The sequence below is a fragment of the Rattus norvegicus genome, chromosome 11, assembly GCF_036323735.1.
Source record: "Rattus norvegicus strain BN/NHsdMcwi chromosome 11, GRCr8, whole genome shotgun sequence".
In the NCBI taxonomy this organism is placed as follows: domain Eukaryota; kingdom Metazoa; phylum Chordata; class Mammalia; order Rodentia; family Muridae; genus Rattus; species Rattus norvegicus.
This window is the reverse complement of record NC_086029.1, coordinates 78,208,857-78,232,708: the sequence shown is the minus strand read 5'-3', so window position 1 is coordinate 78,232,708 and position 23,852 is coordinate 78,208,857. Positions and strand designations below refer to the sequence as shown.

Sequence of the window (23,852 nt, the reverse complement as noted above, 5' to 3'; positions counted from 1 at the left end):
TGGGATTTCAAGATCTTCTTACATTAGGCATTGAGTTTGAGGCCACTCTGCTACATAGGACCCTGTCTCAAGAAACAAAAAAATACAACAAAAATCCAAAACCAAATGATATATTGAGAACGATGCCATAATTAAAACTTAAAGGGGTTGGGGATTTAGCTCAGTGGCCTGGGTTCGGTCCCCAGCTACGAAAACAAAAACAAAACAAAAAAAAATTTAAGACTCTTTTTTTTTTTCCCCCTTTTAGGTAATTTTGAATTGCTCAGCTCTTCAGAGTTTATTGCATCTGCTGAGTAGCCCAAAGGAATCTATCAAAAAAGAAGCATGTTGGACAATCTCTAATATTACAGCTGGAAATAGGGCACAGATCCAGGTAATGCTGTCGTACCCTCCCTTCTCTCCCTGTGTGAAAGGTGCATTGTCAAGATATTCTATTTACTTTTATGTGTGTATGTGCTTGCCTTAACGTATGTGCATCATGTGCATGTGATGCTGTTGGGGACCAGAAGTGGGGATTGCATCTCCCAAAACTGGAATTACAGTCAGTTTTAAGCCATCTGTGGGTGCTAGAAACTGAACTTAGATCCTATGAAAGAGTAGTAACAGCTGAGCCATCCTTCCAGCCTCTTTTTTTTTTTAAATCTTTAATTATAAGTAAAATTGTTTTGGTCAGCCTTTAATATACAGACTGTAAGCATTTCCCGTAGAACTGTCAACCTCCAGTGTTACTTTTTCAGTCTGATTTTTCTGTATCCTGATGATAGTCTTTTGTCTTTTGATATTTTTGCTTAGCCATACATTTCCTCTTTAATTTATGGAAGATCCAAAAAAAGTATTTATGTTTTCAAAATGGTTTTTTTTTTTTTTTTTTTACTTTTCTATTTTTCAGAGCTGGGGACCGAAGCAAGCGCTCTACCACTGAGCTAAATCCCCAGCCCTTCAAAATGTTTTGATGAACTAACTATATGCTATAGATTGACTTTACTTCTTACTAAATTACATTTTCCAATGAACCCATGTGTTAGGTTGATTTAAAGTTTTTATTGACTATTAATGGCCTTTTATAACCTTAGCTGGCCTGAATTTTACTGTTCAGACCATGCTGCTCCCATACTCCCGGAGATCTGTTTGCCTTTACTTCCTGAGTGTCAGGATTAAAGGTGAATACCACTAGGCCCAGGAGGTCTATTTTCTTTAAATATGCTCTTTTGCAGAGTTTCTCATTTTCTTGATAGAAGAAATTATACCAGCCTATATTAGGTTTCTGGGCCATTTCAAGCATGAAGAAAGTATATTAGGAAGACTAGTGATAATATGTAACTGGAATTGAGTAAAATATGCCATTAAAAAGAAATACTATGGGCTGGAGAGATGGCTCAGTGGTTAAGAGCACTGACTACTTTTCCAGAAGTCCTGAGTTCAAATCCCAGCAACCATATCGTGGCTCACAACCATCTGTAATGAGATCTGATGCCCTCTTCTGGTGTGTCTGAAGACAGCTACAGTGTACTTATATATAATAAATGAATAAATCTTTAAAAAAAAAAAGAAATACTATTATTATTTTGAGACAGGGTCTCTGTGTAGCCATGGCTGATCCGAAACTCACTATGTAGACCACATTAGCATCAAACTCAAAAGAATAGGCTCTATTCTCCCTCTCTAGTATGCAATTAAAGGCTTGCCTTAACATTTCCTAGCCCAGGTAAATAAATATATTTCACCTTTATTTGTTTATTGTGTGTGTGTCATATACAGGTAGGCAATTCTGTGACCCTCATTTTGAGCGTGCCACCACATCTGATATTTCTAATGGCTTCTAGGAATTAAAACTCACTGCCAGTCTTGTACAGTGAGAATTTATGTACTGCCATCTCTTCTAACCACAAACTCCATGAGGGTATTACCTGTGGTATAAGTATGAGCCTCCTAAGACAACGGTCGGCTGTGTGAGGGAAGCCTCAGCAGGAAGAACAGGTGCTGAGTGAGCGAGCCAAAGGCCCAGCTGCCATCCTCAGAGCCATGGTGGAAGGGGGGAGTCAGTGCTGTGTCTGTGCGCTCTCTCTCTCTCTCTCTGTCTCTGTCTCTGTCTCTCTGTCACACACACACACACACACACACACACACTCACTCTCTCTCTCTCTCTCTCTCTCTCTCTCTCTCTCTCTCTCTCTCTCTCTCTCGTCAAGTTAGTTCAAAAGGTGCACTTTTAATCCCAGCACTTAGGAACCAGAGGCAGTTAGAACTGTAAATTGTCGGCTAGCTTTGTCTACTTAGCATGCTCCAGGTCAGTCGGAGCTGGTTTTGGTCTCAAAAGACAAAACAAAAAGAAAACAAATTATAATGACAATTAGTAATAATTTTACAATTCATGTAACTTCCTATTCTTTTAACTTTTCCTTCAATTTCAGACTGTGATAGACGCTAACATGTTCCCAGCTCTCATCAGTATATTGCAAACAGCAGAGTTCCGGACGAGAAAGGAAGCTGCTTGGGCCATCACAAATGCAACTTCTGGAGGATCAGCTGAGCAGATCAAGTAAGCACTACCTAGGTAGCATCTTGCAAATTAAAGGAAAACAGGTTTAACCTCTGTCCATCCCCAATATATAACCTAAAACCTTGGTCACTAAGAAAGGAATTTCTTGACTGAATGCTTAAGTCTGGCACTTTGGGAAATTATCAGTGTTATGATTAGACTCAGAAGTACATTTCGTCTTTAAGATTTATTTTTACAATTCTAGTTATTCATGTATGAGTGGTGTGTGTGTGTGTGTGTGTGTGTGTGTGTGTGTGTGTGTGTGTGTGTGTGTTTTCATGTAAATGTAAGTGCCTGCAAGACTAGATAAATTGAAGTTACATGTGGTTGTGAGCTGCTTGGTATGGGTGATGGAGGCTGAACTCAGGTCCTAGAGTAGCAAGTGTACTTCTGAGCCATCTGTGCAACCCTTATATTTAGTTTTCAATACTTGTTTTCTCTCTCTTTTCAGGTTTTTAAAAAAAGACTTATTTGCCCCCCACCCCCCGTTCTGTGTGTGTTACGAATCTCTGTTGTGTGAACTATAAAAAGGCAGCCCATCCCAGCAGACAGGCCAAGACGGACGGGCTGAGACCACATTCTTTCCTTTTAACTGTGGCCTGTCTTACCCACATTGGCTCTGACTCTACCTGGCCTGAGAAGTTCCCATGGCCAACTGCTGCCATGCCTGCACTGCACTTCCAAATTCATGTGGCTGGCTGGGGTGCACACCACAGTTCTGCCCTGTACTTTCTCTGGAACCCAGTTGAGTTACTGCGTGAAGGAAAGCACCACACAATCTTAGTTTAGAATCAACAGGTAACACAATTGCTGGACGCAGAACCTAGTATCCTAATTTTGTAAGCTATTCTTCCATGTATGTGAGTACACTGTAGCTGTCTTCAGACACACCAGAAGAAGGCATCAGATCCCATTACAGGTGGTTGTGAGCCACCATGTGGTTGCTGGGAATTGAACTCAGGACTTTAGGAAGAGCAGTCATTGCTCTTAACCACGGAGCCATCTCTCCCATCCGTAAGCTATTCTATGTTATAAATCTTCTGGTGGTAAATCCCGGTGGATCCACCACTTAAACTGACAGCCTTTGGCTACTTACATTGTGTCTCCATGCTCTCTCCCATTGAAAAGGAAGTTCCTTCCTCCTGCCTCCCCTCTTCCTCTTCCCAACCCAGAAGTCTGCCTTCTTGCCCAGTGATTGCTCCCTTGAAATCTTTATTCATTATGGGAAGGCTCTGCCAAAACTACCTTTTCTGTCCAATTTAAAAACAAAACAAAAGCAAAACAAAAAACCCTTTTCTCTCAAAAATAAACTGAGTAGAACTATTACCGTTTCTGTAATTTAAAAAGTAAAAAATACACCTAACACCCATTTTATCATTTTTGTCAACTAAATAGAACACGCTGTTATATATCCTAACTTACAAAAGGCTTATAATTTCGTATCTATCTTGTTCTGGTTTAGTTTGTAAACTATCTGAAAACTATCCTCAGATATGTTCTCTCAGTGTTAAATATTAAATAGCCTGGGTTGGCTATGAGATTATAATTAGTCTTCCACCCTGTCAGAAATCCAAGAATAACCAATATTATCTGAAAATATAGGAAGCCTAGCACAGCTTCCAGAGCTGAGACAAGTTGTAGAGGCAGCTGCCTACCTATACAGCCCCAGTGTGTCAGGAAGTCGGAGCATCAGTCTGCGGCCTTCTGGCCTAGATCATCTAACAGACCTTTGAAACAGGAACTACTATGGCTAGCTTCTTCTATCTTGGCAGAACTAAGCTGTCCTGTCCTGTAACTGTGTCCTCTCATGAACACGACAGGTCTGTAGAAGAATAGGCAATTTCTGCCCAATGGCTGGCTACCTTGCCACAGTGTACCACCTCATCTGGAGGTAGGGATGTTCAGTGTCTCTGAATCCATGAATGGGGAGTTGTTAGGAGCAGATATGTCTCAACAACAAATGAATAAGTCACATTAAATGTGCTATTCTGTGCATTTCTGACATTTTTGAAAACGATGTAAAGTAAACTGGACTGTTGTGTGTTAACTACTCTCAGCTATTTCTAAATAAAATATCTTGTAAATACACTAGTAATTAACTCAGAGCCAAGAGTTTGCTGTCTGACCCTTAACTCACGACCGAGGCCCCTGGCCAGTGCCTAGCTGATGATAGCATAGAATGCCCTTTTGGTGTTCACACAACATCTCTCCCTTCCTCCCTCCCTCCCTTCCTCCCTCCCTCCCTTCCTCCCTCCCTCCCTCCCTCCCTCCCTCCCTCCCTCCCTCCCTCCCTCCCTCCCTCCCTCCCTCCGTTTGTGTGTGTGTGTGTGTGTGTGTGTGTGTGTGTGTGTGTTTCCTAACCTGCACAGACAATAATGGAAGACTTTTCTTCCATTCCTTTCTATACTCCTTTTTAAATCCTTTCTAAAAATACTGCTTAGGTCTGCATGTAGTGTGCAGTAGGAACAGTTAGAGAATACCCCTTGCTGCTTCTTTGTTTTTGTTTAAATATGATGCTAGGTTAACTTTCTTGTTAAGCTCTTTATCATATTTCCTCTATCCTTAGTTTATTGTGAGATGTTTTCTTTTTTAAATTGATAAGATGGATTTTGATTATTTTCTTAATCTCCATGTCATTAGAAGTGATTTCATCTTTATCATATATACTATACTATATATACCCATATGTATATACTATTGTAATAGTATAATATTAGTTTTCTGTGTTCTCTCTTCCTTCTAGAAATCTATATATGTATTTTAAGTTTAAAGCAGTGTAGAAAGGCTGTAAAGACTAGCACGAAGTTCCACAGTAACACTCCATGTAGACAGGTTTCAGCTCCATCAGTTATCTCCGTTTTCTCTATATACAACTTGAGAGAGTGGAATGATGGGGAGTGTGAATATCTGCTGTGCATGTGATACAGAGGTCTGTGTCTGATATCTTTATGCTTAGTCTGCATTGCATTGTAAGTCCTGCTAGAGTTAAAAGATAACAGCTGTGGAGTCCTTCATTGGTTTCTTTTTCTCTTAGCTCACACAGTGTGTATTTGAGAAGTGTGCCTACATGTAGAAATAATAACTAACTTCTAACTTATCAATCTTTATGTACTGGTTGAGGCTGAAGGAGATGGCTTAGTGGTTCTGCAGACTGGTAGAGGTTTCCCTCAATAATGGACTGTAGTCAAGATGTGTGAGCTAAACAAAGTCCTCCCTAAAGTTCCATAGTTGACAACATATTTTATTTGTACAGCAGGCTTGAAGATGCCTCACAGTTCAATAAAAATCTAACAGTTGAATAGTTTGTATGACTAAATTGTCCTTTTTTACTGATTCAGGTACCTAGTAGAACTGGGTTGTATCAAGCCACTCTGTGATCTCCTCACTGTCATGGATGCAAAAATTGTACAGGTTGCCCTAAATGGCTTAGAAAACATCCTGAGGCTTGGGGAACAAGAAGCCAAAAGAAATGGCTCAGGAATTAACCCTTACTGTGCTTTGATTGAGGAAGCATATGGTAAGTAAGACTTTGACTGGGCAGCTTTTAGCTGTGTATGAGGAAATGAACAATAGTCAGATAAAAACAGGAACACGGGAACACTGGGTGACACAGTGACAACGTAAGAGAAATTTTGCTTCCTTAGGCCAGAAACTGCTTACCATGTGCATTTAATTTAAAATGTTAATTTATAATATTAGCTTTCAGATGTAATAGTAACAATCATTTCTATATGATTATGTAATATGTTTATGTAGAGAATTCTTATATCAAAAAAGTAGAGTTAAGAATGTAGTTACTGAGATTTTCAAGAAAGATTCTTCTTTATTCTTCATTTTAGGTCTGGATAAAATTGAGTTTTTACAGAGTCATGAAAACCAGGAGATCTATCAGAAGGCTTTTGATCTTATTGAGCATTACTTTGGGACGGAGGACGAGGACAGCAGCATCGCACCCCAGGTTGACCTTAGCCAGCAGCAGTACATCTTCCAGCAGTGTGAGGCTCCCATGGAAGGTTTCCAGCTCTGAAGCAACCCTCTGCTTTCTTGTTCCTGTGTCAGACCAGGCTACCCAGTCAAGTCCTCTTGTGGAGCCCACAGTCCTCATGGAGCTAATTTCTCAAATGTTTTCCATAATACTGTTTGCGCTCATTTGCTTGCCTTGCGCACCTGCTCTCTTACACACATCTGGAAAACCTCTGGCTCTCTGTGGTGGAATACCCTTTTATTACAAGGGTGACTAGAACGGCCCGCTCTCTTATGGAAAAATCCCTAAGCTTTGGAGATCCGCACTTACATTAGAGTCATGGGAATGTATACATACTAATGTGGCTCCCTTTTTTTGTGGGGGAAAAAGAGGACTCTTCCTCATTCCGTAAAGTGGGGAAAATGACATTAAAAGATAAAACTAAAACCTTTATCTTGAATTTTACACAACTACTTGGACAAGGGAGATATTTAGACTTGTGTATACGTCAGAGTACTCTTCTCGAGTTCTTCCACAGTGAATCAACCCTTGGAGTACCTGGTGGCTTTTTCTAGCCACATTCGCATTAATCCTTATTGAAATGGGATGGTTTTCTTTCCTCTAATGGAGTCATTTTCTTCAGATATTAAAGTTAAACCATCCAATCCCTCACCTTCAGCCTTCAGTGAATGTGCTTCTAGTTGTCAGGAATGCTGAAGAATTAACACTTTGACTTTTAAATGTGATCCTGGCTTGGCAGATTTCCTTAAAGCAGGAAGGAGAGAAGCATATATTAGTTTGTATGGCTTTTGCTTCTCTTTGGTTTTGTTTCCTAGGATTTGGAAGTGGTTCAGTTTTAATGCTGGTATGAAGGCTAATAGTCCTTAAGTGAAACCATGTTCTAAAATTCAATTAAATTGTAAGAAGAACACAAAACCCACCACTTTCTTTAAACCAGTGCAACTAAAGGCTGTGTTTCTGCATTACAAAAGATACTCAGGCTTTGTGGTCCTGATCAAGGTCCTGGTAAATTGGAGTTCACCCTAGGTGCTTTTCCTCTTTGTGACTGGCAGATAACACGTATTTAAATGTTACTTAGGGATTTTTTTTCCCTTTGTTGAGTGCAGCTCGATTCTGATGTAGTCATGCTGCATACATGCTCTTACAGTGCAGCATCCTTACCTTTAAGAGCATACTAGTCTCCGCAGTGTGACCTCTAGACTAAAGGGCAGTGATCGGATAACCTCAGTGTCCCCTGGTTTTATTCCATCTCCTGCGACCCTCCCTCCCGTACCTAGGAAGAACACGCCCACCTCCTGCTTATCTAATGATGACTGTAATGTACCTGCAAATGGCGCTTCCAGTTCTGTGCTCACTGACCCACATTTGTGCTTGGACTAGAAGGGGAAGAAACAAGATAAAAAGGATGATTGCCAAGAGAACTGCAAATGAGTTCAATGTGACTTCTCGGTGCTAGTTGGCCATCTTGGCTCAATGTTGGGACACACTATCAGAGAGGAGTCTTTTTTTTTTTTTTTTTTTTTTAATGATACTCTATTCAAAATGAATTCTGAAGGAAAAGTTGCTCAAGTCTGTTTCAGAGCATACCCTTTGAAATCTTTTTAGACTACTCTTCTAGAATTCATCATAACCCCAAAATAGATAAAAGCTATTATCTGGAAGTTGCCCTGACAAGCTATTGCACATCTCTGGTAAATCCTGCTGAATGTAAGGAATATTCAGAGCTTTCATACCTCATCATGATGTTATTTAAGCAGCCAACTTACATGACCTGATTTACTTTGAAAAATTTGTTTCATTCAAACTAGAAAGTTCCAGAGACAAAGGACATTGCTCAGCCAAGAGTGTGAGGCGTTCTTGCCCTAGTCTTTACTTGTGTCTGTGCTCTGGGATGGATGCCGTCTGATGTCTGTTACTGATGGAGCAGACACTACAAAACTATTCAACTCCCATCTGTCCTGTTGTTTTCTAGTGCTGCTTTGTGCTGAGAGAACATGTTAGTTTACTGAACTTGACCTGTACAAGACTGATTCTTTGTAATTTTAGGGATAAATTAGGTGGTTAATTTAAAGATGAACTTTCAATGTTGCCTTTACATCACATTACAATATCACTTCTTTGAGAAGGGTAATAGAAGCACTGATTCATAGTAAAAATTTTGTTTTTAGCTTTGACTTTTCTTGTGGCTGATTTCTTTTTAAATTGTAAATTACTGGTAACATGTTATTTCTAGATAATGCTTTAAATTATGTACCTTCTATTGGATAGTTAAAACCTTTGCATCTTATAAACGCGTTTGATCGAAAAGAAATACAAAGCACACAGAGTTGTCACCCCACCTTACCAAGAGCATACAGCTGGAACTTTTGTAGCAATATCAGGGTGACCCCGTGAGTTCAGGTCCATTCATCAGTGTGAGCTCTTTTATCTTAAGCCTGACCAGAAGTTCATGAACTTTAAATATCCTGAACGTTGTTTTTATAGTAAAACGATTGTTTAAGTGTAAACATTGGAGTCAGCTAAACCCCAGCAAATTTAGATGTTATGGAACTGAGTATTTACAACACAGACTTTTTTGTTTTTTAATGCAAGTGGAATTTTAGGGGTTACTTGTAAATCCTATTTTTAGTCTTTCACCTGGCAAAATCTATTAATTTAGTTTAATCTTTTGAATATTTTTATCAGAAAGGTATTACTTATTACAGAAGCATGTTATTAGTATTTATAACACAAAACCTCTTAAGGATTTTAGATAGTGATCAGGGCAAAGTGGCTTTGTTGTTGTTACTTCCCAGTCTCCCTCCAGACTTTCCAAGTATGTATTTAATACTGAGAACTTTGATTTAAAAAGAAAAAAACATTCAGAGAATTTGAGATATAAAGGTATCTGGCACCTGAAGCACCAGAAGGTCAATACAGTTGGGTGGAGAAATAATTGGGAGAGTACAGATGCCTGATGTAGAGCACATTTAGGAGACTCGTCTGTGGACACTTGTTCTTGCCACCAGTCAGAGCTTGTAGACTGCCCTCACTCGCCCACTGCTGGAAGGAAGCTCTGCTGCGCCGGGGTCGTCCCCACACCAGACAGAGCTGTTGGACCCTGGGTGTTTCTTCAGCCTTACTGTCCTATAATAAGTCTGAATTGTTCCAGTTGCTGCTGACTATGCCTAAGAAAGCATATGTAAGTATAATTTGTCAACCAAATTCTGTTGTACATGACCACCTACTGGCAACTTTGGTTGGTTTCTGTAGTGCTAATAAACATTTCAGCTGTCTGACCCCAAACATGGGGCTGTATTGTAAAACAGGTTTTCCTTGGGTTATGGGATTTATTTCTGATTAAATTTGGGACATTTTTCATATCAACAAGCAAGCCATTTTAGCTGTTTTTAGGGGCTAAACCTTTTTATTTAAGTTGGGAAGTGTGTTGAGTACCATAAGAAAAAGGAGTCAGCTTTTTTTTCCCCCCCTTTTCTTTTTTTCGGAGCTGGGGACCGAACCCAGGGCCTTGCGCTTCCTAGGCAAGCGCTCTACCACTGAGCTAAATCCCCAGCCCCAGGAGTCAGCTTTTGAGAGGGGGACTCCCACATTCCCAAGTTTGCTCACTTGCAGTTTCATTTTGAAGTCCTAAATTAGTAGAGCCATTTCCTTTTGTTTGGGGTAAACAAATCAACTATCTGCAGAGTTGAAGGATTTTGGTCTACCTTTTCCTATCATTCAAAATTAGTTAAAGGTAGTAATTGGAGACCAGATGTGACTAAGTATATTTGTAATATAAATGACATTCTGTGATACTCTTTATTGTCAGGAAAGGACAGCTTAGAAAAATAAGTCCTAAGACATCAGGTTAATGTTTAATAAAATAGATGTTTACTATTTTAAAAATATGTCATTGCTGGAGCTGGAGAGATGGCTCGTGCTAAGAGATCATCTGTTATGAGAAGTCACTGCCCTTGAAGAGGGGGTGGGGATCCTGGCACCCCTGTCAGGTGGCTCATGCTGCTGTCACTGCAGTTCCAGTGGAGCCAGAGCCACCTTCTGGCTTTCTCAGGTACCACGTGCACACATGGTGCGCGTGCATACCCGGGAACAAGCACTCGCAGATGAAAACAAACCTTAATTTTTTACAAAGTGTCAAACTTCTGTTGGTCATAAGATCATCTGGAGGCTCCAGGTAAGAGGGAATATTAGTGGAGCCAAGGTTCAGTTTTTAGCTAAGAGTAGACAAATTTTTGTTTTCCTTTAGGTCAAATAAACGCAAGTCATATTTAGTGTCTATTTTGTTCCAGTTAATTGACTGAGTTCCCTTAATCAGTCCTCTAGTTGCTATTGAAGATGGAAAATTAAGACTTAATGGATTACTTCCCTTCAGTGTCATAATTCTTAGATGTGGCTGTCCAAAGGAGAAAGCCTTTGCAAGTTCTGTTTCTCATGGTCAGACAACATTTCTGTGCTCAGGAAGTCCTGGGCTAGATTTTTTAATAGTCATCAGTGGGCAAACCTTTTGTATTAGACCATTGTTCCCAACCATTCCTAATTGGCACTACTTTGAAGTGGCTCCATCTCATATATCACTATTGCTATTAATTTGCATATATGGATAGATGAACTGTCATTAGATATAGTCAGACGAGTGCAACAATGGTTTAAAAGAAATTCATTTGTTGGTTATGAATTTAATGACCTAAGTGAAAACAGAGATACTGATGAACAACAACAACAACAACAAAAACGCTTTGGGGTGCAGAGTATCTGGTCTTCTGAGTAGCACCATGGGCGTGACGTTAGCCTGCCCTGCTCTCTTAAACGTAGATTGCCCCGTGAACCTATCCCTTTTGTTTGTCCATTGGTTATTTCCTACCTCAAAACATTCTGACCATCCTGTGCCCTTTCTCAAAAGAGTGTTTGTACACCTGATCTGGAATGGCTATTGATTCTTTGTACTGTATGCATTCTGCCAGGCCTTGGGTGAATGCTTTGCACATGGTCAATTTTCAATAAATAGTGAATGAGGAATATACACCTGTGATAGTAATGGGTGCTGGATTACAAGAGGAAATTCATTGGGATTCTCTCAGAGTTGGCTAAAACCAGAATTGACAACTGTTAAAGCAAATGTCTCAACAAAGTGTTTCAATTGTAGTTACCTTTGAGGATATAAAGAGGGACCTGAAGACTTATGAAAAGAAACATTTCCGAACCAGAAATCTAGTCACATCAAAGCAATAACAGGAAGAGGAAAAGCTGCTGGTTTACTCTGCAAATAACACTCCAGTGCATTTGATGTATAGCAGATAGCACCTTAATTAGTCTGTCCTGATATACTTTGAAGTTTTAGAAGTTTTGTTAATATACCCACCTGAGGTGGGAGCAGATGGCTAGACTGTCGAGATTTCCCATTTTCACATACTGCATATATTACAGAAGAATGCTTTATTCCTCTAGGCTTATGAGACAAAAGAAAACAAAAAGTTGGTATATTTTGTTACTCTGACAGTTTCACTCTTTGGGGGTTTACTGGCCAGGTAGTTTTATGAAAGAAACTAAACTCTAAATGAAAACATAGCTTTGGTTCCTGTAAACTGTTTCATGTTCAGTACACAATTGTGGACTGTACAGATTTACCACAAAGCTTGAGTGATTTATGCCCATGATTCACCTACATAAGGGGGTGTGTGTGCGTGCGGTGCATGCGTGTAAAGAGAGGTAAGAGTCTCATGAAGCCCAGGCCAGCTTTGTAGCTGATAACTTTGAACTGGCTCCCATGCTTCCAATGCTGGGGTGCTGGAATTAAAGGTAGGCACCATTACACCCAACTCTTGAGAGGTGCTGAGGGCTGAACTTGCAGCTTTGAGAATTCTAGGCAAGTATTCTGCCTATTGACCCATATTTCAACCTGACCCACGTTTGAAAATTACTAAGTATGCATGCTCATTTGCAGTAATAAAATTATGCTTTACACATTTCTGTCCATGCTCACTTGACAAAAGGAAATTAGTGGAGTCCAGAAGAGGGACTGTAACAACTAGAACAACAGGTAAGGAGAAGATAGAACACAAAAGACCAATGTTGGGGACAAAATAGTACAGGACTTGGAAGTTGTGTGGGCAACAAGTTGTAAGCACATGATTTACAGGGTAGCATGATTACTCACATGCCTTGGTAATTAGTTACTGATGATTTCTGGCTTGCAGAAGATGGTGCTTTAAAGTTTATGGATCAATCAACACCTTAAATGCTGCATCATCTTTAACTTTTAAAAGCTACTCAGTTATAGGTGATGTTCATTCCTGTTTATTCTGACTAGTTTTTGCAGATTGGGTAGAGGCTTGGGAACTGGATTTGTAGTCCCAAGAGCTGCTTTAAGGAAACCAGTTAAAACAGCCCTGAAAGGAGTAATCATCCAAGGCCATGTAAGTCTGGCACATTTTTAAAAAATGACTTTCAGTACTTCTATTTAAAAACTACTGAGGAGGTGGGAAATGAGCATTTGTGTTATATAGATGGGAGGCTTGGGAGAAACAGTTCTGATTTTTTTCAATGAACAAAACTTAGAGGTCACCTTGTCTTATGAGAAGGGTAGGTTGTTAGAAAAGGATAGGCATGATATTGCTTAGGAACTCAAGATTCTACTCTTGACTGCTGCCACCTGGGGATTACTATTTCCTGTTGAACACAGTCACCAAAGCCCACTCCTCCCCAAGAACCAAGCAAATCCTATTAATTTGTTAGGATAGTTTGTTAATACAAGAATATGAGTAATGACGAAAAGTCTGTTATTCACAGCTTTTTCTTTCTGGAAGTCCCGATGCTATTTATAAACAAATATCCTACAAATCAAACTGTTTTTTACTCTTCAAAGTAAAGTCACGTCTAAATCTTACCGACATCAAATTTGTGCACCTTTTGTCCCTCATGTGTGTAGTAGTGAACTAAACCACCAGCACCATCCTGTTAGCTCCTAGGTTTTACCCATTATTTCATTTTGGCTTTTAGTCATTATAAAAATATGTATTTACTTAGCTATGCAATGTGTTTTAGGTGAGTTAATAAAAATGGAAAGTTTTGAATTGATGATATAGTCTCTATATCAGAAGTCACAGTTAAGATGTAGCTCAGTGGTTAGGATCATTGGCTGCTCTTCAGAGGGTTTGGACTGGATTCCCAACACCAATATGCAGCTCACAACCATCTGCAGCTCCAATTTCAAGACAATGGGATGCCTTTTCTGACCCTGAGTAGTGCATTCACAAAGTACACACACACACGCAGACAAAACATACACCTAATCAACGAGAGTAATCCATTCTCTCTTCCCCTCTTCCTCTCTCCTCACCAATTTAAAGGGGCTGGAATGGGAGCTTGGCCAGTAACCAGCACCAACGGACGCGGTACAAAAAAGAGGCAATCCGGGTGTGGTAGCAATCCTGTAATCCCAGTACTCTGGAGGTTCAGGCTTTAAATTCTAGTCTAGTCTGGGCAACAGTGAAACCCGAAACCCTGGGTCAACACCATGGTCCCTGCCCCCTCGTGAATAGAAATGATGGTCCACACCTGCAGCCTCAGCACATTGGAAATGGGAGTCATTAGGACCATGAGTTCAGGTTCGACTATGACATGACTATCAGAAAGTACCAGTAAAAAAGGACACACTGAAACAAAATGTTCCTGATGAAGAGGGCAGTTGCATGCAGTCTTGCTTTATTGACAAGACAGAGCTCTGACGTATCAAGAACCTGAATTACTATCTATTTCCTGCGGAAGCGTAAACTTTCTGGGTTAAAAACCAAAGGTTTGCTGATTGCTCCCATCAAAATCTTGGGTTCTTAGAGTCTGTGCATTGGCTCTGTTTCAGTCTCCTTGCTACAAAAGCAGACCTTGTGACAGCTAGACTCAGTCGGGGTAGGCGTGGGCAGAAGCCCCCTCAATATGCACAGCCTTCCTGAAGTGCCTGCTGCTCCCCTTCCTGCACCCAAACCTCTCAGGGAAAAAACCCGGTTCAGTGTCAGCTTCCTGTTCCGGAGAACCGGAAGCAAATGCTGACCTCCTTCGGCGCGTGCGCAGCCTGGAAGGGTGTGTACCTGGCGTCGTCCTGGGCTCTGCTTGAGCCTCTCAAATCCTGATTCGTGTGACGTCATCCGTTGCTCACTATTTCCCGACATTTTGGAGCTTGGGAGGGCGTGGAAGACGACTTTAGGTGCAGCCCCCAATCACCGCTGGTCGTCTTAGTCCTTTAACAGCACCCGGCACGATTACGGATCCCAGGACCACTGTGATCTGTGATGCTATCGAAGAAAGCAAGAGCGGAGTGTTCCAAACTTTGCTGTTGACTGGGAACGGACCTTAAAGAGGATCTCCTGTTACAATCAAAACCGTCCGCCTTCCAACGGCAAGTTTTATCTTCTGTAAGGTTTGGGGCCGGGGCCGGACGCCTGCGCAGATTGTCGAGCCGGATCCATGGCAACCGAGCATCTGCCAGCGGAGAGAGCACAGTCGCCCCTCTCTGCCCCACAGCGGGTGGAAGAGCCACAGAAACCCAACTATGCTCTCAGACTTACTCTTGCAGGGCACTCGGCGGCCATATCATCTGTTAAGTTTAGTCCTAATGGCGAGTGGCTAGCAAGTTCTGCAGCTGATGCACTAATTATAATTTGGGGAGCTTATGATGGGAAATGTAAGAAAACACTTTATGGTCACAGTCTGGAAATATCAGATGTTGCCTGGTCTTCAGATTCTAGTCGTCTGGTTTCTGCCTCAGACGATAAAACTCTCAAGTTATGGGATGTGAGATCTGGAAAATGTTTGAAAACACTGAAGGGGCACAGCGATTTCGTCTTCTGCTGTGATTTCAACCCACCATCCAACCTCATCGTTTCAGGATCTTTTGATGAGAGTGTGAAAATATGGGAAGTGAAAACAGGAAAGTGCCTCAAGACTTTGTCTGCTCATTCGGACCCCATTTCTGCCGTACATTTTCATTGTAATGGGTCCTTGATAGTGTCCGGAAGCTATGATGGTCTTTGTAGAATTTGGGATGCTGCGTCAGGCCAGTGTTTAAGAACACTTGCTGATGAAGGTAACCCTCCCGTGTCTTTTGTAAAATTTTCTCCAAATGGTAAATACATTCTCACTGCAACTTTGGACAGTACTCTTAAACTGTGGGACTACAGTAGGGGCAGATGCCTGAAGACATACACTGGTCATAAGAATGAGAAATACTGTATATTTGCCAGTTTCTCTGTTACTGGCAGAAAGTGGGTTGTGTCTGGTTCAGAGGACAACATGGTTTACATCTGGAACCTTCAGACCAAAGAGATTGTACAGAGGTTACAAGGTCACACAGATGTTGTGATCTCAGCAGCCTGTCACCCTACAGAAAACATCATTGCATCGGCAGCATTAGAAAACGACAAGACAATTAAAATATGGTCGAGTGACTACTGATGAGGAAAGCCAAGTTAGACACAAAACTGAAAGGATGGTTTCTTTGAATTCTGGCATGGCTCAACAAATTGTCCTTGTATGAGACTGAGACATTTTAACTTGCAAAATGAGACCCTGTAAAAAGTCTAGGACCTGGGGTTTTTGAGGCCTAATCTCAAGGCCTGCTAGAATCTCGTGTGTTCATCCCTGGACAGTGTCTCGTTCTCTTTCAATAGCTTTCCCAGAGGGGGATGGTTTTTGGAATATCTAGAAAGGTGACACAACAGGATGACTGAGGGGGAGGAGGGACCTGTAGCCTCTGGTTTGGGAGGTCATTAAGGGCAGTGACATTAGGGAGGTACTGGGAGAATTGGAGATGTTTTACATTTCACTCGAATATTTTTGGTGTTATTCTACACGATGGGGCATCAAATTGCCAAATTAATCTGTCAAGTTGGGGACAATAAATCACAGTCTGGTTTGTTCTATGAATGAACACACAATCCAACACACAGTGCCTTTTGACGATAAATGTGCAAGTGATAAAAATAAAAGCATTTGATACCTAAAATGAAGCAAAGGCAGAAAGTACATATAGACGGGCAGCATCAGGACCATTAGAAACTGAAGCCCTTGGCAGCGTTGCATTGTAATGTGTCTCATCAAATTTCCCAACAGTGGCATGGGGTACAACTATAACTCTGAGAACTAGTGTGTGTGGTGGCTATGATGGTGCCATCTGTTAGCACTAGGGAGGCGTTGAGCCAGTGAAGTGTTTCAGCAGAAACTACCTGAATACCAGACACCTAGGAAGCACAAGGACAAGGCTAATGAAGATGTACTGATAGCCGTGTTTACTTTCAAACACTAACAAGGACAGGCCCAGCAGTTCCATAAGTACAAAATGTAATTCCCTGAGAGTAGAAAAGAAACTAATTGGGAGGGCTGGAGAGATGGCTCAGTGGTTAGAGCACTGACTGCTCTTCCAGAGGTCCTGAGTTCAAATCCCAGCAACCACATGGTGGCTCACAACCATCTGTCATGGGATCTGATGCCCTCTTCTGGTGTGTCTGAAGACAGCTACAGTGTACTCAATAATCAAAAGAAAATAAACAAATCTTAAAAAAAAAAAAAAAGAAAAGAAAAGAAACTAATTGGGAACCAAGCCATGAAGTAGGAGGTGACAGTGGGCGGCCCCTACCAGCAAGTCCATGATGAATGATAAGCGCCTCAAAACTCTTGGCTAGGGCATTCTTAAAGGCTCTCCAAAATGCCTCCTCTTACTGGCATGCTAGACTATTCAGTGCATGGTCTGGTTTCTTTAGAGGCTTTGGGGAGCCAGCCTCCACAAAGGCACCCTGGCTTCTTATCCTGTCAGAAAGGTATGCCGAAGAGAAACGTACAAGGCCCATGTCTCAGGATGTACACGTCACCTTTGGTAGGTGAGTAGATACTAGATAACATACCCGACGCTCCAAAGAGATAATACTAAGTTTGGAATCATTTGCCTGTTTCCACTTTGTGAAGTGGGGAGGTTAGGTTTTACTTGGATCAAAGGAACAAAACACAGACAAATCATTCTCTAAGAAAATTTACTTGTTTCTCTACAGCAGAAATAGGGAAGTGGAACACATCTGTGCACATGTCTGCAAAGTGGGTCTCAGATCACATCCTTTTTTTTTTTTTTTTTTTTTTTTTTTGGTTCTTTTTTTCGGAGCTGGGGACCGAACCCAGGGCCTTGCGCTTCCTAGGTAAGCGCTCTACCACTGAGCTAAATCCCCAGCCCTTATCCTTTCTAAAGCAGGCTTCTTGTTGCAACCGTACTCCTGGCTTTTCCAAATCCAGCACAAATACGTCTAGTCCGCTTTGGCCTTCATAGCTGCCTCCTCTCTCAGACGGGCTTTCCTTTCTAGGTTCAAGCTTGTTAAAGACTCATGTCTTTTTGCAGCCTAAAAGGAAAGACATTTGAAGAGATGACAGCAGGCTTGGAAGGCTGTTCTCCCCTCATTCTGAGAACAGTGGGTTAACTGCAGCACAGGCCAGGTGGTCAGCTGCCTGGACACTGGACAGTCATGCCCTCTACACACTTTCCACTCCCTTCTGACTTGGGAACCCAACAGCCCATCCAAGAAGCACACAGCTCCCCCTCCTGCCCGTACGCACTCTCTCCAATCCTGAGTCTTCCTCACGTCCTTCCCTCCTTTCCCGATGTACCACTTCATCTTCATTTCTCTCTTCCCCTCTTTGCTTCCCTAATCTGTGCATACACTTCCCTCCCTCCCTTTCTAGCCCTTTTTTCTTTTAATAAAACAGTTTCGGGAATCCCAGGCTTTCCCCAAATATTACCCCTTATGACTTCTAGAATCATCCCTGAACTTCACCCTTTCAAAGCAGCTGGCAGCAGGGGAGCAGCCTCCATTTCCTTGGCTTCCTCAATGGGAACTGTTAAAACTTGTGTGGAGCTAATGTGGTCAGATCAGTGTTTATGTCAAGTACATGGATCTAGCAGCCTCAGAAGCTGGGAAGAATTTGGTGGGGGGAGGAGACTGACGGGAAACAACTGTCAATGGTAAGGATGAAGCAAGCTGGTAACTAACTTATCTCTTCTAAGTGATCTTAGCTCAAAGGCTTTTCATTCCAGCACACACCCTTGGAAGGTGCTGGAGGACGTCCTGGGGTAGTTTGCTTCTGAAGATCTTTAACGTCAGCCAGCCATTTCTCGGAGTTCTAGAAACCCATGTGCCTGTGCACAGGCTTCTAAAGGTTTTAGTCTGAGAACCATGAATGGGAGGTCAGAGGTCAAGTGGGGAGATGGGAAAAGTGAAGTGGGACAGGCTCATTTTCAAGAGGACTTCACCCAGGTCAGCACCCTTGACCCTTTGTGCTCCTCGGAGGCCAGACTGAAATGGCTTTTATGTGACTGCAGGGCGTGCAGAGTCACCAGCTCACTTCCTTCTCACTCTGGAGTTGCTCAGGAGAAGATCAGTTGACAAGCCCTTCTTTAAAAAGGTTCCCAGGAACTGGAGTTACAGATAGTTGTGAACTGCCACGTGGGTGCTGGGAACTGAACCCAGGTATGCTCTGCAAAGGCGGTAAGAGGGCCTGACCACTGAGCCATCTCTCCAGCCTCCAAAGCAACCATATCTTAATAACAAGACGGTTTAATAGGACATTTCAATTTTTTCTTTTTAAGTTTTTGTCTTTTTACTTACTATGAGTTTTGGAAGGTGTACGGTGTGTGTGTAAGCTTCAGGGCTTTCATTGTAAAGCCTGTCGATGAGAAAGCTTCTCTCTCAGGTTCTCACATCCAGTAAGGGAGCTTAACAGTTGTGCTGTAGAACACATTATGTACCGAGGAGGAATTTCACTCTCACCTCAGTTATGTCTAGGTTCAAATTCTGTCATTAGGGAGATGCATGACTGTGGGCAAAGTGCCAAGACTACTTTAAAAAGTTATTTACTGCGTGTGTGCAGGCACAGACACACATGAGCTATGGAGTGCATGTGGACACACATGAGCTATGGAGTGCATGTGGACACACATGAGCTATGGAGTGCATGTGGACACACATGAGCTATGGAGTGCATGTGGACACACATGAGCTATGGAGTGCATGTGGACACACATGAGCTATGGATGAGCATGTGGCCACACATGAGCTATGGATGAGCATGTGGCCACACATGAGCTATGGAGTGCATGTGGACACACATGAGCTATGGAGTGCATGTGGACACACATGAGCTATGGATGCGCATGTGGACACACATGAGCTATGGAGCATGTGGAGAGTCCAGGATGAGTCTTAGGAGTTAGGGCTCTCCTACTGCCTACTGGGATGAAGGGACTGAACTTATGTCATCAGGCCTCTGCCTGCTGAGCTCGCTCTCTCTGCTGCTAAAGCCTCCTAGGCTGCCGTTTCCTCCTCCTGTGGTAGCATCTCTCTAGCAAGGCTGTAGGTGCAGAGGACACCACTCAGAAGAGCCTAGAGTGCAGTAAGCATCCAGTCAGTAAATTAAGACAAAGTATTCTTGGAGCCAATAAATTACTATGAGGTATTCCCGTTCTCAGAGCAAATGGACATGCCAATCACCACTTTTCCCCATCTTTGGGGAGGGCGTGGAGAGACAGAGGAGCCCACTCTCACCTTCTTGCCCTCAATAACCATATAGACGCATCCTGCCACTGTTAGGGCAATCATTAAATAGCTGACCTTCACCCGGATCTTGTTCTTTGCAGCGTCAAGCATCTCAAACCTAGTAACAGGGGGAGAAAAACATTGTTAACTCTTTTCTTTCTAAACCTGTAGCAGGGCCAGATGTTCTGTGCATCACGATGCACACAGTGGTGTCTATAAATAGAAAAAGAAGCTAGGACCTAGGGACCTCGTACTACCTTGGAGAGGGTGGGCCAAGCTCACAACTCTATATTTTTGGTTGTTCTTTTTGGAGATAGGGTCTTTCTTGCTTTCTAGTCCAGTCTGGCCTTGAACTCATTCTTCTCTCAAAAGGCTCTGCTATGAGCTTATATTATAGCAAAAACATGGTTCAGAAAGAAAACAAACATGGAGGAGTGAATATCCTTTGTGTACTCCAGTTTTCCACTTTTTGAAGGAACAGAGGGTTGAGACAGGGTTTCTCTGTGTAGCCCTGGCTGTCCTGGAACTCACTAGAGACCAGCTTAGCCTTGAACTCAGAGATCTGCCAGCCTTTGCCTCTCTAGTGCTGGAACTAGAGGCATGTGCCACCACACCAGGCTCGACTTTACCCAGTTCTAAACTTCCTATGTATGGGTGTTTTGCCTGCATGTGTGTCTGTGCACCATATCCATGCAGTATCTGAGGAGGCCAGAAGAGGGCACTGGATTCGGATCCCCCAGGGCCAGAGTTATAGAAGCTTGTAAGCTATATGTAGGTTCTGGAAATTGAACCTCCCATCTGGGTAAAGCAGCCAGTGCTTTTAACCACAGAGCCATCTCTGCATCCCTGATTACTCTAATTTTGGACTTAGGGTTGGGGGAGGTTAGAAACTATGTTACCAATTCAGTCTTTCCATTTTTACCAATTCATCTAAAAGTGCACTTCAGACAAAATTCATGTTTGCTGGGAATAATGGCAGAAGCCTTGAACCCAAGCAGAGGCAGGAGCAGCTTTGGGAATTCAAGGCTAACCTGTTCTACATAGCAAGTTCTAGGATAGCCAGGGCTACACAGAGACTGTCTCAAAACAAACAAAACAAAACAAACCTTAGGCTTCATTTCAAATAATGCACTAAATGGTCACTTTTCTCCAGCTGGTAAGGCCTGAGATCGTCTGGCCAGTGAAAAACCCTTACCGATGGTCCCATAGTGTTAATCTTGTCGTGAAGGGTTTGCCAGAGCTCTTTGACAACAGAGCCTGTGCTCTTTGGGAAGTGCCTAGAACCTGTAACTGACTGCTGACCTATGTGGCTTCATGGAGAATTTCTCAGGCAAAACCGAAGAGGCCTAAGAGCCTCTAAAGAGAAGGTTGCACATAGGCCAAAGTGCCTGAATCGGGTTCCCAGGACCCCTATGGTGGAAGGGACGTGTGTAAGTTGTCTAACGTTGACACAGTTGCTGTGTCACAAGCACTACCCAAGACACTAAATAAATACTAGTAAATTAAGATAGAATGAGAGAAGGCTTTATGAGCCTGAAGGAAGGCACGAGGTGTGGCTCAACCGCTGTATGGTACCTAGGAGAGCCTCAAGGCAGGACACATGAATTCCAGGTGGGGTCTGTCTACCTAGCAGGTGTGACATTACCCATAAATAACGGGACTGGAGTGCTTTTTATGTCCTTCCCTGTTACCTAGCATCAGCAAAGGTAACAGCTTTCAAACACTGCCCTGGAGGAGCCCAGGCAGAAGGACCCTGAACATGCATATGTGATGTAGGAGCTGGGCTGGGAGGCTGAAGTGTGTGTGGAGCTCTCCAGTTGCTGAAGCTGGGCCTGCAGGATGGAGGAAGCGGACACATTCTAAAGACAGTGAGTGCTCAACTGCCTAACTGAAATCATTGGAGATCTTGCTGGCCACAAAAACAAACAAGAAACAAAACCATTTTTAACAGGTGTGATTTGAATGAGAATATCTCCCCACAGTCTAGAGCAAATAAATACTTGGTGACCTGGACCAGCAGGCTGTTCTTCAGTGATAGGTTCCTAAGGGGGAGGACTGAGGATGAGGGAATAAAGAAGACGGAAAGTCAGGACCAGCCGATGACTTATGCCAAGCACGTTTATTAAGTGCGGAATCTCAGAGAGTTTGAGAGGAAGGTGTGGGAATGGGTCAGAGTCCGTAGAAGCTTTCACACAGTGGGATAAAGGCAGCAAGAAGCTAATCACGCAATGCTGCCTGGAAGGAACATCGGCTACCTCAAGTGTGTCACCAATCAAGCACTTAGTGGCTTGGGACTGACGAGTCCAGTTTCTTCAGGGGAAAGGGTAGGTTCCCAGGAACTAAAACCTTAAGTTGTTTGAGGCCCTGGCCCCAGACTAGAATCTTGTCATGTCTACCCCTGGGCAAGGACACAGAGCTAGCATTCTTTCTGCCCTTCAATCAGGGCTTTGTTTCCAGTGGGTGCCACTGTTTGAGGAGGATTAAGAGGCGTAGTCTTGTTGGACAAAGTATGAAGCCGGGGGCAGGCTCTGAGGTCTCCAAAGCCACATGCCTTTCCTACTTCACCCTCTCTATTCCCCGCTTACAGTTTGACATGTGAGCTCCCAGCCACACAGCTCCAGTCTCTATGCAGCCTGTTGGACCCTCTGCAAGCTGTAGTTTTTAAAAGCAACTTAAAAGGACACTGTTTAATATGATTGACAACTAATCTAACTTACGATCTTCCCAAACAGTGGCACAGTTTACACTTAGAGACCATTTACAAAGGGAAACATATTTAAACTTGGCCATGACAGTTGCCACCCATCTCAAAAGGAACACATTTGGTTTAAAAAAAAAATCACATGAATTTGGAAGGAAAATGTGGTAGGAGCTGGAGGAATAAGTGGCTAAATTAAATCAAATCACATTTTATGTACATATGAAATCCTCAAATAATGATAACAATAAAAGGCAAGATAGTATCAGTTCTGAGAAGGTCTTTGAACCAGACACGGGAGGCAAGGTTTGCTGAACAAACACTGAACAGCACCCCTTCCCCACGTCCCACCTCCTGGTATAGATCATCTTGTTTTTGCTAAAATATCAGAAAACCAGGGCCCAAGTAAGAGCTGGGTTAAGGAAGACTAAGGCTTTCCTCTGGAGTGATTCCAGTGACAACCATGTGCTCTCGAATGCTCAACCAGCAGGGGCAGCAGGGCTCTATGAACACGAAGCAGATACAACCTGTCTATCTGGACAAGATGTGCTGCTTGAACCCTGGTCTTTTTCAACTGTGACTTGAGACCAGAGCCAGAAGACCCAGGAATAGTCTCGTGTTGACAGGGAAATTAGTCAAGTCCCTTACTTTGAGGAGGAGAATGACTACAGGGGAGAGTTTCACTCCCGGCCAACTTGCTGGCCATTCAGCACAAGGCTGAGCAACGCTTCTACCTGAGACAAGTTTGCCCCAGGGATGTGTGACAGTGCCTGGAGACACTTTTGAAGAGAGTCCTGCTGACATCAAGAGGGTAGAGGCCAGGGATGTGGTTAAACATCTCTCAGCACACATGGCAATTCATAAAGCCCCAAGTCTTCCAGTTCAAAGTGTCAACAGTGCTAACTGAAGCTGCAAAATCCTGGCTGGAGGGACCTGCAGAGGTCAGAAATTCTGAGAGTCTAACTGCAGCCGAGGGTTAGGGAGGCAGCTGGGAGAGGAAACCTCTCCTTGTTACCGGAGGGATACCCAAGGTGACCAGTGTTGGATGAGTTTGAGATTCGATTTGCT

The 23,852-nt window shown here is 42.7% G+C and overlaps 3 protein-coding genes across 7 annotated transcripts in view; 2 read left to right on the top strand and 1 right to left on the bottom strand.

Moving 5' to 3' along the window:
* Nucleotides 1–11,544, top strand: part of Kpna1 (karyopherin subunit alpha 1) — a 58,614-nt gene extending 47,070 nt beyond the window's left edge. For 3 of the 4 annotated variants that reach the window (XM_039088121.2, XM_017597922.3, XM_039088122.2), the window contains 4 exons: nucleotides 248–373; nucleotides 2,412–2,539; nucleotides 5,878–6,056; nucleotides 6,379–11,544. In XM_039088121.2, the coding sequence (XP_038944049.1) occupies nucleotides 248–373; nucleotides 2,412–2,539; nucleotides 5,878–6,056; nucleotides 6,379–6,566 (621 nt within the window). In that variant the 3' untranslated portion in view covers nucleotides 6,567–11,544. The remainder of the gene's footprint in view (nucleotides 1–247; nucleotides 374–2,411; nucleotides 2,540–5,877; nucleotides 6,057–6,378) is intronic. The other variant, NM_198726.2, reaches the window with a different exon arrangement.
* A 3,039-nt stretch (nucleotides 11,545–14,583) lies between these two features.
* On the top strand, nucleotides 14,584–16,443 carry Wdr5b (WD repeat domain 5B). Its single transcript, NM_001024766.1, has one exon. It carries the CDS (start codon nucleotides 14,982–14,984, stop codon nucleotides 15,966–15,968), a length of 987 nt encoding a protein of 328 aa, NP_001019937.1. The 5' UTR covers nucleotides 14,584–14,981; the 3' UTR covers nucleotides 15,969–16,443.
* Nucleotides 16,444–17,522: 1,079 nt separating this feature from the next.
* Nucleotides 17,523–23,852, bottom strand: part of Fam162a (family with sequence similarity 162, member A) — a 28,927-nt gene continuing 22,597 nt past the window's right edge. Inside the window, 2 exon segments of one of the 2 annotated variants that reach the window (NM_001399276.1) lie at nucleotides 17,523–17,896; nucleotides 20,096–20,204. In NM_001399276.1, the coding sequence (NP_001386205.1) occupies nucleotides 17,804–17,896; nucleotides 20,096–20,204 (202 nt within the window). In that variant the 3' untranslated portion in view covers nucleotides 17,523–17,803. 2 annotated transcript variants of the gene reach the window in all.

Excerpts from the sequence above, each read along its gene's own strand:
- Wdr5b (NM_001024766.1), top strand. The coding sequence starts at position 14,982 with ATGGCAACCGAGCATCTGCCAGCGGAGAGAGCACAGTCGCCCCTCTCT.